General features: G+C 34.9%; 2 protein-coding genes across 2 annotated transcripts; one reads left to right on the top strand and one right to left on the bottom strand.

The window, feature by feature from the left end:
- LOC110905144 (pescadillo homolog) lies at nucleotides 1-4,498 on the bottom strand. Its single transcript, XM_022151038.2, has 13 exons — nucleotides 4,410-4,498; nucleotides 4,250-4,335; nucleotides 3,414-3,662; nucleotides 3,187-3,312; nucleotides 2,468-2,552; nucleotides 2,271-2,381; nucleotides 2,095-2,188; nucleotides 1,799-2,025; nucleotides 1,600-1,707; nucleotides 1,398-1,519; nucleotides 678-897; nucleotides 397-609; nucleotides 1-307 (listed from the first exon to the last, which is right to left on the bottom strand). The coding sequence occupies exons 1-13, from the start codon at nucleotides 4,431-4,433 to the stop codon at nucleotides 221-223; spliced, it is 1,752 nt and encodes a 583-aa protein (XP_022006730.1). The 5' UTR covers nucleotides 4,434-4,498; the 3' UTR covers nucleotides 1-220.
- Nucleotides 4,499-11,067: 6,569 nt separating this feature from the next.
- On the top strand, nucleotides 11,068-11,968 carry LOC110905148 (probable membrane-associated kinase regulator 6). Its single transcript, XM_022151042.2, has one exon. It carries the CDS (start codon nucleotides 11,128-11,130, stop codon nucleotides 11,731-11,733), a length of 606 nt encoding a protein of 201 aa, XP_022006734.1. The 5' UTR covers nucleotides 11,068-11,127; the 3' UTR covers nucleotides 11,734-11,968.
- The last annotated feature ends 308 nt before the right edge of the window (nucleotides 11,969-12,276 follow it).

The following is a 12,276-nucleotide window of genomic DNA, read 5'->3' as shown; positions in this document are numbered from 1 at the left end:
TGCATTCGGCATCTGGACTTTCAATGAGTTGATTCTGAAGGAGAAAAGCATCGAGATCAAAAATTGCTAGCTTCTGAACCGCTAGAGTTTGTAATTTGATCTGATATCTTGTACTAATTCAAGATATCAGATTTCAATAGGTTCCAACAAAAACAGAATGTAACTACAAAAAAATAATTTATCATTCGGAAAAGCAGCAACCCGACTCATATACCATCTTTCAATCTGATGTTTTCTTGTTTTTTTGAATATTTTTCTTCCTTCTCTCTAGTGTTTCCACGTTTGCCCTTTTCCTTTGTTGTGAAATCTGAAAAAAGCAAACCAAATTATTATTTCAACTAACACTATATCTCAAATTATAACTTTTTGAAAATATAGAATATATATCAAACTAACCTTAATCGCTTCATAAAGTCCTCTCTGTTTACGGGACATTGAAAGCATAGCCATATTCTCATCATCCTTAACAAGCTGCTCTGGGGACACATCATCTGTATTTTCTTCAACATTGCTTTTAACGTCGTCATCGATATTAGGATCTGGTGTATACTGCATTCCTTCTAATTCCTCCTTTAGTTCTTGATGATATTGTTTTTCATGAAGCGCCATCTGCAGCCACAAACGCATTTAATTACATTTTCAAATATAAAAATTTATTAAAAAAAGTAGCAAGCAACCTCTTGTTTTTTCTCAGCAGCAGCTTTAGCTTTTGTCCTGTCGTTGATACCTTCAGCAAGTAGATTCTGCGAATTCTCAAGATCATCGTGTTCGCCACCTGGCATTGGAAGGATTTCTTTTCTTGCGGCTGCTTGAAGCCTTTTTATGGTTTCTCCATATTCAGGTACGTACCCTTCCGCTTCATTGTCAACAAATGGTGACAAATGTGGTGGTAGAACCCTAATTAACAAAAATTGTTTAACATCTGAAATAGAGAAAAATGCTCGCATAGTCTCTATGGTTTGCTCATTTTTCACCTTTAGTCCCTAACTTTCTAAAATTACACCTATAGTCCCCAAGTTTTTGAATTTCGTTCCCGGATAGTCCCTGGCGTGGATGGAGGTTAGTTTTTGGTGTTAGATGCGTATGAAATGACAAAAATACCCTTACTGTCAAATTAATAGGTAAAAAGTTAAGTCTTCTCTTATTAATAGGTAAAAAGTAAGGGCATTTTTGTCATTTCACACGCACCTAACACCAAAAACTAACCTCCATTCACGGCAGGGACTATGCAGGAACGAAATTCAAAAACTGGAGGACTATATGTGTAATTTTAGAAAGTTAGGGACTAAAAGTGAAAAATGAGCAAACCACAGGGACTATCCGAGCATTTTTCTCTCTAAAATATTAAGAAATATTCAAACTAATAAAAATAAGACGTTTTTTTTTTCTAAACTTACTTCCCAACCATGTACTCTTCAGTTGGTAGTATGATACGCGCATTTATACAATCAAATACCCATTGTGGCTGTACGTAGTCTCTTGAAATGAACCTGTGGCTTTGAGTTGGCCTGTCCACAATCTACAAAATACTCCGTAATAAGACGATGAATTATTGATGTCAAAATAAGTTTCATGGTGATCGTTAAACATCAAACATACTTGATAATTAATGTCCTGATTAGATTCGTCAAATGGAGCCCCGTCACCTTCCCATGAAACCACACCACCAAATGCAGTAATCACAAACAGCAACGATTCCCTTGGAACCTGACATAATACACGCACAGTCACATTTTGAAAAGGAGTTACACGATATGCTAACATATATAAACTTTAGAAGATATACAATGATCTTTACCTCACGACCCAAGAAAAATGTTTTATTCTGGAAGAGTGTTTTGCAGGCTATCGTTTCTTCATCATCTTCGTTATCATCAGCAACGTTTTCAACAAGGTGCATTAATGCACCAGGTTCATTAGCAGGAAGTTGGTCCTGAAGCTGTGCTAACCTAAGCTCAGATTCCTCATCATTTGCTCCAATTGCTCGGTCTTTAGCATCAGCGTATCTTGTCAAAGCATATAAATCTACACAAAATATTTAAAAGAGTTATCCAGCAAGAATTTAAACATGTTATAGCAAGTTCAGGTTCATACCTGCGGCTAAAGCTTTCAATCGAGGATCAAGAATAGGTGGATATTTCAACTTAATTGAATGATATAGTCTGAGATTAACAAAACCAAGGAGAGTCTGCATATCAAGTAAATGTATACGTAAGTAACAGTTAAAAATATATAACCGAAGTATCGAACTTTAATTATTGATCACAAACCTCATAAAATTCCAAGAAGGTAAGCATGATCTTATAATCCACATCTTGAGGCATGACTTGTTGGAGTGCATGAGGAGTCAACCATGTCACCTTTTGACCTTCAACCTCTGCCTAAACATGGGTTAATTGGTAACACACTAGTCGAAATTACACGTGCAAAAGATTAAAAAAAAACAGATATGTCAGGATCATTGTACCTGGTAATATATTCCTTTCACTGATATGAAAGCCTTTCGCAATTTATGTGTACGGGAGATATACGCCTGCCACTCAAGGCTTAACCTGATTAAACATATATGCCATTATAACTTTTTTTAAGAAAATTTTGATTAAAGTATCAGAAAAAACAAAAAATAGAGCTAGAAGAAATCTCAGGGGGTGTTTGGTGTTGCGTTTTCAAAATCTATGCAGTTAATATCGGTGATATATCGGTCATATCGGTCCCTTAGTAAAATATCGGTCAAAATATCAGTACCGATATTATCGGCGATATTTACCGATATTTGACCTTTATAACCGATATTTGACCGATATCACCGATACTTGACCGATATAACCGATATATCACTGAATTATTGGTGTTAAATTGCTATATATATAAATTCTGCATTATATTAAAATTACCGATATCCCACTGATATCTCACCGAGATAACCTATATTTCAAATATCAGTCCTTTACCGATATACGATATTTTACCGCATTAACTGCATAGTTCAAAATAGATTATGCATTTTCAAAACTGCGTTTTGAAAAAGCATGTAGGTACATGCTTCTCCAAAACTGCGTTTTGGAGGCAGATAATCACTTTTTCATCCAAACACTTTTTTAGATTATTTATGTTTTACAAACGCAATAATCAAATAATCACTTTAAAACGTAATCCCAAACACCCTCTCAGTGAGACAATGCATACCCTCGACAGTTGTGGATTCTTTCTGCTTGAATATTTTCCCTTTCTATAGCAGGTAAGGCAGCGAAAAGGTGCACCATTGTAAGACAGTCATCCAAATCTCTTAATGCATCAATGAACTTCGGATATCTAAAGCCAGACACAAAATACATATCAAGAAAGCGATATATTAAACGAAACTAAAAACAGCGAGTAAAAATGTTAAAAACTTAAATAAGATAAAAACCAACCTCTCTCGAATAAGCATATCAAGAGTGTAAGTAGGCTTTCTAGTCAACAACCGTTCAGCAAGATCCTTGTTCTTCTTAGACACAGCTTTCTTAACCTTTTTCTCATACGCTCGCATCTCACGAAATTTATCAAGAAGTGGCTCATGTTTAAGAAACAAGATATCCTTCATGTGATAATAAGTATGGTGGTTTCCCTTCACTTTTTTCTTCGGGTCCCGCGGGAAAACACCTTTGAAGATACATAATCTCCTGTTGAATTCCACACCCAAACATTAAAGATTGTTGTTAAGTCATACATTAAACCAAACTTATTCATTGATTAAACACTAATCTCTTCAAACCTATAAACATGATTTAGGGGTGAGCAATAACCAATCCGTTAACCGACGAAACCGAACAGAAATTAACTGAAACCGAATTAACCAAAAATCGGTTATCGGTTTTCTAATACCATCAGTTAACCGAACCAAACCAAATCATTTATATCTATTTCATGTATTTATACCTCCATTTCATTTAATTATAAGTTTATAACTCCAATTCATGTATATATACATCTATTTCATGTATGTATATCTCCATTACATGTACTTGTAAAAAAAAATTTAACCCTTGTTTGGTTTGGTTATTAACCGAAATTAACTGAACCGAACCCAAAACTGACAATTTAAGCGAATAAAGAATCGTTTATCCGATGACTTCTGTTACGGTTTCGATTAATGCTAATAACCAAACCATGCACACCCATAATTTCAACACTAAATGAGAATATATATTTAATCAAGTCTTAAAACTTCCAACATATATCTTTAGGAATAATGATATTAAGTGAATACCTGAAAACAGAGAGGCTGACTTGAAGGTACTTGACAGCTTGAGACCTGGTGATGTATCTGGCGGCGTTGCCTTCCTTCTTCTTCCCCTGCAAATTAGAACATAAGAAGATATTATTCAAGTTTTGTAATGATTTTATTTGCCAATTTGATATCAACATACAGCAGGTCTGTAGTGCTTCGGCATGGCTGTTGATGATTATTGAAGAACGAGGGTCTGATAAACCCTAAAAGTTGGGTTCTCTTTCGTGTACGTTCAGAGATTGAGTATATATAGTTTAAGTTTGGGCCCATTTTCTTAACTTATGGTTTTGCTTGGGCTTTTCTGTGTTTCTCAAACGGTATGACAAATCGTTTACGAATTTATGGGCCTAAAAGTTATGATGGACCGTTCAGAATTTGTTAGAATTCGAAACATTTAAAATTCGATTAAGTTCGAGTCGAGTAAATCGAATACGAATTTGTTCGACTCGAAATTTAAATAAAAATTATACATTTTTATTATTATTTTTGTATATAATATATGTATAACTTTTATTGGGTTATAGCCTATACTATAAATTATTTTCAAAATTTATTCCAAATAGTAAAATTACCCATTATCAAACCCCCTATATGAGACCCATAACTAAAACTTAAGTAAGGCTATAGAGTGTGGTCATGACCTTTATAGTCATCATGACCCTCCACATCAGCGCCACGTCATCCAAATCTAGTTCATCATCAAAAACCACTATCCTAAGAGCGTGGTCATGACCCAAACCACTATTCTCTTATTTTTATTTATTTTTGTGAAAGGAAAATGAAATATTGAAAAAGGAAAGGAGGCCCATGGTTGCCATGGTTTAATCCATGCCAACCAGGGTGGATGAGGCAAGGGGATGATATAGCAATCCATTAATGATCCTACGTGGCGATTGATGACCCAACCCATGCACCCGACACCCTATAGCCTAACAAATCTATCAATAGATTTCTAACCCTAAAAATACTAACTTATAAGGTGGAGTGGTTATTCCCGACTTCTCGTTTTGTATTTTAGACTTGTGGTACTTTATTTCGAACTTTTTAATGTGATATTGTGTTTTATGACTACTTTAAAATTTATGTTTCGTTTGGATAGTTCTTTTACATGTTTTAAAAGAATCTGAATCAAATTGAATTTATTCGAATTCGATTCGAATTGGAATTGGAATTTTTAATCGAATACGAATTGGGTTTTTTATTCGAATACGGATTCGAATAAATTTGGGTAGGTTTTAATTGAATTCGAATTCAAGGAAAATAAAAATTATTCAAATAATTCGAAAATTCGATATTCGGTTCGATGGACACCCCAAATCGTATCATTTGATTAAACTTGGAATAAAATATATATTTTCATTTCTTTCATACATTATTAAACTTTTCCGAAACAAAAGGGAAAAAAAACTACACGTAGTTCACGAGATACATACATGTAACTCGTAAACTATATATATACCTCGTATATTTCTTTTTTACTTTTTACAATACTAATCTTATAATTAAAGATATAAAAATGACTGATTGGTTATAGTTTCTTAGTTTCAATATTATAGTGGTTTTTTTCATGAACCTAACCCTTCTAAAGAAAGTAACCAAACTTAAACATGTAAACACTTATTAACTTGATAGTATAAGGAATATTGGGTTTCAACTCCTATGGCATTATAGCTTAGTGGTATTTTGGAGGTGAGATAAGGCTTATGACCATTAGGTCATGGGTTCGATTCCCACAAAGGGGGGAGGGGGTTTCCCAGATTTATTGGGTTTTTTCCTGAATTGGTGTATAGGCATTATTGCCTAGTGCGGATGGATATGATCGGGTGGTTCTGCTGGTGGCACGATGATACTTCAATGGTCCGTCAGTTATCCAAATTTTCCGTTAAAAAAAAAAGTATAAGGAATATTGGATTTTAGTAATCTCAACTATTCGTCGTTGGCCGCCAACAGTCCAAAGTTAAAAAATAACCACTGTCAGTCCCAACTTTTGACATATTGGTCACCAATGGATCCTGATTAACAAAACCCTAACGTCGTTAATCTTCGGTCGCCGAAAAATCATTTTTGGCTAGAAAAAAGTTTCTAAAGGTCCGATCTAAGGTTACAAAGAGGTTTGGGACGAAGATGTTAAGTTTTCCGGCCAAAACAAAGTTTTCCAGTGAAAAAAAAAAGAAGTTTTCCGACGACTTCATTAATTGGGGCTTTTACTAGAAAGGTTCCTAAATGTCCGTAATAAGGTTACAAAAATGTTTGAGGTGAAAATATTGAGTTTTCCGGCCAAAAATGAGTTTTCTGGCCAAATACGTTTTCCGGCGACCGGAGACTAACAACGTTATGGTTCTGTTAGTCACGGTCTATTGGAGGCCAATACGTTAATAGTTGGGACTGCCAATGGTTATTTTTTGAAGTTGAGACTGATGGTGGCCAACGACGAATAGTTGAGATTATTAAATTCCAATATTTCATAGTATAAATCAAATCCCCAAAATTAAGAATGATATAACGCATGGCCTACATAAAAAACATCATATATACAAATTTACCAGATCATTGCTATATTAAGACCTTTCCTATGAATGAATCTTAAAGAGTGTTTGAAAGATATTTAACATGGAATAAGACAAACACTATGCTCATAATCATTGAACACTAAAAAATAGATTAGTTATACCATCAAGAAAAGTGAAAGTGTGCTCTACTATCATGAAAACCTACAAAGCAACATCATGAAAATGTTTTTAGAAACTTTCATAGCGTTTTTGAGATCACATAGGTTTGGAAAGAGTGTTGAGCAATATCCTTTAGTTTAGATGTTCCGACAATGCAATCCTTGCATAATTGCGTGTGATATATTTCGGAGTATGGTATACACACGCCACTGATAATATTACCATACATCATTTACAAACGTAAAGTTAGAGCTTGTTTCATAACCTTCCTTTTTAGGCGGTTATTTGAGGTTTCGTCCAATGACTGTTTAAAGGTTAGGGCCGGTGCCATAGTCCCCCTACCTATAAATTGCTTGAGTTTTCGTTGACTAGTTGTTTGAGTTTGGGGTGGCGTAGGATTGGTAGGGCCGTTTCTTTTACAAGAGAATTTGCTTTAGAGCATTCACATTAGAGACTCCATCTCCATCTATATATTTAAATCAAAGGTACATTTTTTCTCTAAATTTTGTTAATTTTAAAAAATCCTCTCACATCCAACCCTCCAGGGGTGGACCTAGGTGAAGCCCAGGGTGGGTGGACACGCCATTTGAAAAACAATTAGTGTATTTTTTAGGCAAAAAAACCGACCACACCCCTTGAAAATATGCTTGAACCACTCATCCGTACCCCAAACAAATAATTCATGGGTCTGCCACTGCAACCCTCTATCTCTACCTATATGTTACTCACCTTAACTTATCTGGACATTCTATATAATATATAGGAAAAAGTAGAAAAAACAACAAAAAAACCACTACATTGAAACCTCTATAGTAAAGAAAAATTTAAAGAAACTAAACTACATTAAAGGTGTAGTTTAACTACATTGAAATCTCTACATGTGCACATTCTATATGATATAGAGATCTAGTTTGGTCTTTATAATTTTTTTTTCTATTATAGAGGTTTCAATAAAATGGTTTTTTTCCTTCTACTTTTTCCTCAATATTATATAAAACTAGTTGATTTTCCGTCCGCGCGTTGCGGCGGGACTCAGTGACTGCAAAACGCGTGTCAGCAACGGCAATGAGATACCGAATATCAAAACATAAATAAAAATGACATGGTAAGAATAGTCACTCCATCCTAAAAAAAGAGATTTTGAATAACCTAATATATAATAATAGGACCCACACGTCCTACACGTTGGAAATTCAGTTGTTTTCAGTTCAGTTATTACGGCGCGAACACGTTAAAATATGGATGAGCTTGGTACGGTAACAGCACCAAAAATACCAATCCGGAAAAATCATCGAAATTAGGTACCGCCACAGAAAATGCTCGGTACAATACGGTATGGTGTCTAAAGGTAAAAATCAATAAATACAAGTATGGTGCTAGACCGGTGTCGAACCGAAAGTAATGATTCTGAAAACATCAAAAGATGGGTACCAATTTGGTACCGGAAATGATTTGATATAGTAAATTTGGTACCGATACAGTACCGGTTTGATTACATGATTTAATATGATTTGCTCATCAATAATCTAAATATCCAAGTTAATTTTACATGCTACAATTCATTCATTACAGAAAAAGACAAAAAAAGAAGAAAGCAAAATAAGTTGTTGTGTATATAAAACCTCATTCAAACGAATAATACAGTTTACTTATTGCTACAGGATTTGATGAGCTCGGTATCAACCGGTACCGAAAATACCGTTACCGAAATCCCCAAAAGTGGGTATCGGTGCCGAATATACCTGGTACGGTACGGTTTGGCACCGGTCGGTACTGGTACGACACCGATATTTAAGGGTAAAAATTAGTGAATACCGGTGCCGAACCGGTACCGAAAATACACCCGGTTTTGTAAGTTTGGTACCGGTACTGGTATCTGATACCATTTCTTCATCACTTAGTGATTTCTAATTTTAATATATAGGTTACTGTTCATTCGGTTGTAATTTTAATATATAGTAAGTTTGATACCGGTACTGATATCCGATACCATTTCTTTATCACTTAATGATTTCTAATTTTAATATATAGGTTATTGTTCTTTCGGTTGTAATTTTAATATATAGGTAATGTCTATGTATAGAGGCTTCAATAATGTTGTTGGTTTGTACATAGGGTTTACATGCAATGATATCTGGTCACATAGCAATTGAATAGTGTGAGGCCTAGCTAATATCACCAAGTAATTATATGATTTATATCGTCCTTGTAACGCTTCGTAAGGTGCACACCGGCCTTAACTCGAAGCTATATGTCATCAGTAATGCGCAGAAACCTAACACCTTAACTATATTTCGGGTTTATGGCTAACACGCAAGGTTACTTGTGTACAACATGAATCTGGTTATAAATTGCTTGTGTCCTTAAATGACCATTTGGTTAATTTGAAGTCTCTTTCTGCTTTATCTTACCATGATTCATGTCCACTTCTCTCCCCGACAGCCAAGGGGGACCAGTGTTTGGTTTTCTAGAATAAAGTTTGTTAATTACGTTAAAATGGTTAAACGCACTTTATAATTTCCTGCAACTTAACTATCCATCCAGGGCCGCCCCTGCTTCGTCGCGGTGTAGAATGGATAATCAAATGTCTTTAGTTGCCGTTGATTTCTACATCGTTTTCTGATTCAGTTTGTTTTGATCGATTAACTTTTTTTATTTTCAAGGATCCCTTTGTAAACGACAAAGTTAAATGACAATGAGCTAATTTGGATTATATCATTTTATTTATACTCGCACGAGTAAAAGAACTAAAAAATTCCAGCTAAAAGAAGGAACTAAAAGTTTTATAAAATCAACGCGTTCAAACATTTGAAATGTCTTCTATAAAATGTTTGGATACTTTTCAATTGTAACATCTCAATTATATGGCATGAGAAGAGATGAAGGTAGGCATCTTAGCCTATCAAAGGAGTGGTGGCCCATAAACTTTTTTCATATGAGTCAGATATTTTTGAACGGTGGTTATCTATTACTGAAATTTAAATTCTCTTGATCTGGTTTGGGTCGGGTCATGTCACAAATTTAAACCCTGATAAGTAATTAACCAACAAGTTTCAAGTTAACATTAACAAAATATTTTAGAGTAATTAACCAACAAGTTTTGAAGCTAACATAAAATTAATCAAACAACACATCTAATAACCATGACCAGAGACTCGGTCGTCAGTAGGCTCGCTTATTAGACTTGTTTAGTTGGCTCGCTCGTTTGCCTCAAATTATTTTACCACTAATTTAACATTTGTGGGTGTATATATGCATATAATTGCTGTTAACTAAATTCATCTATCTTTAATTTATGGAAGTATTGTAATTCAATTGTTGATTGTTTAAAACTGGTATTGCGTTAAATGGTTATTGGGCTAAAAATAGGCTTAAATTATTTATATGGTTATTGGATTTGTAAGAATTAATATGATAGGTGTTGGTCCAATTAAAGAATTAATTGTTGTTGGATTTGTAAGAATTAATAAGATGGGTGTTGGTCCAATTAAAGAATTAATTTAAAACTTTTTTTATACGTGTTAACATTTATATTTGTAAAATCCAAATCTAAGTTTCCTTTGGGTTGGTGTCAAAATAACTATTTGGGTCAGTGTCAAAATTTCATAGTGTTGGTGTCAAATTTCTTAGGGGTCGGGGTTAGATCATATATATACTAAATGAAAAGAAAATTTCATGGGGGTTGGCCGACCCCGTTATCAATTTATCATATACGTAGGTATGTCTACTATGTATCAAAGGCCATGTAGCCTAGCGGTATCAAGGTAACGGTGTCCCTTTAGTTGAAAGTTTAAGTCGTATAGTGGACTTGTAGATTTAAGAGTAGGTTTAAAAAGTGTAAAGAGTGTGTGTTGGATCAGCAATTAAAAAAATGAATTAGCCTGCTCATGGCCGGTTTAGACTCTAGATTATCATGCCATGGTATTTTCCTCTACAAGTGTTAGGGAAAAAAAATATTCTAAGGTAAGGGACCAATGCCTGCTCTTTCCTAATACTAAAAAACATAACATGCGACATTACATCATGTGTAGGGTTCACATTTGTCGTTTATTATATTTCTTTATTATATAGTAAGGACCACAGAATAATTGTGTTTTTAGTGTTATATATAGTTTAGGATATCTGATCAACATAACCACCACACTTTGAAATTTAAATCCTTAGCACCTAGATTTTTTTAAGTTATCCATGGAAGATTCACAACCACCATCCGTTGAGAGCTTTTCATACACTTGGTTAGTAAACCTAAACCCGCCTCTAGATAGCCCGAACCGGTCCTTTAGACTCTCGTTTGATGGTGCTTCTTTCATCGAGATGGATCCTAACCTCACACCCTCCAAAAGATTTCTCGTTCATCAAGATTTTGATTTCAACCCGCCAAACTCCCAAACCCCTATGAATACTCTTGTCCACGCCGACAAGCTCATTTCAAATGGTATCCTGCTTCCTTTGAAATCACGCGTCCCATCATCTATCCCGGTTCCTCCTCCTCCTTTGACCACTCAAGGGGATAGGCGCTTTCGTAAAAGCCGCTCCATGTCACTACGCAAGTGTAATAAGTTACCGAAGATGATAATTCAAAAGTATATGGAGTTGGTTAGGCCACTTTGGTGTAGAATGAGACGAGGAAGGCCCGATCATAGTAGTAGAGTAAAAGGAGTGGAGAATTGGGAATGTTCAAGTGCTTCCGGTTCTAGGACAAGTGGAGCGGATAATCTTCGAAGATCTTGTGATTCCGAGAGCTCAATTCATGAGGCAGTTGTACATTGCAAGAAGACCATTGGTATGAATTAGAGCCCCTTAATTCATTCTCTACCTACTTACTTATACTAGTTGTTACTTTGTAAAGTTGTTGATTTGATACATACAAGAAAAGAAATATATATGTATTATGTCGGTCAAGTTTTGTACCCAAAGAGTAACTAAAGACCGATCACGAGACCTAAAAACTACAAGTTGGTTCTATTGTGTTGCTTGTGATTCATTTTTATAAATTCCGACAAACAAATACAATAGCTCGTGATGTGTACTGTGACTCCAAATAAATTAAAGAGTTGACAAATGTGTCAGAATTTGACTTGGTATATATAACTGTAGAGACTGACTATCAATGATGATGTACATATAATTGAGCTCCAGCTGTGTATAGATTTATTTGTTGTCCCATCAAAACAAGCAACCACGTAAAGGTTAGACAGGACCACAAGCACATCACGTGGAATGTAAAATCAACACTTTTTATTTATAGTTTGTACCCCATTTCGAGAGAGACCATTCAAGACATAAATGAAATCGACAATGACAAAGTGCCATCGCAGCAACAACCACCGAGCCAGT

The sequence above is a fragment of the Helianthus annuus genome, chromosome 14 (assembly GCF_002127325.2).
Source record: "Helianthus annuus cultivar XRQ/B chromosome 14, HanXRQr2.0-SUNRISE, whole genome shotgun sequence".
Taxonomy (NCBI): Eukaryota; Viridiplantae; Streptophyta; class Magnoliopsida; order Asterales; family Asteraceae; genus Helianthus; species Helianthus annuus.
The sequence above is the reverse complement of the archived record's forward strand: the minus strand, read 5'-3'. Positions and strand labels throughout refer to the sequence as shown.

Bases quoted from the DNA above. Each gene is read 5' to 3' on its own strand.
- LOC110905144 (XM_022151038.2), bottom strand. From the start codon at position 4,433: ATGCCGAAGCACTACAGACCTGCT. The intron at 3,663-4,249 runs GTATTCACTTAA...GGAATTCAACAG, and splicing joins GTCAGCCTCTCTGTTTTCAG to GAGATTATGTATCTTCAAAG. The intron at 308-396 runs GTTAGTTTGATA...TGCTTTTTTCAG, and splicing joins GACTTTATGAAGCGATTAAG to ATTTCACAACAAAGGAAAAG.
- LOC110905148 (XM_022151042.2), top strand. From the start codon at position 11,128: ATGGAAGATTCACAACCACCATCCGTTGAGAGCTTTTCATACACTTGG.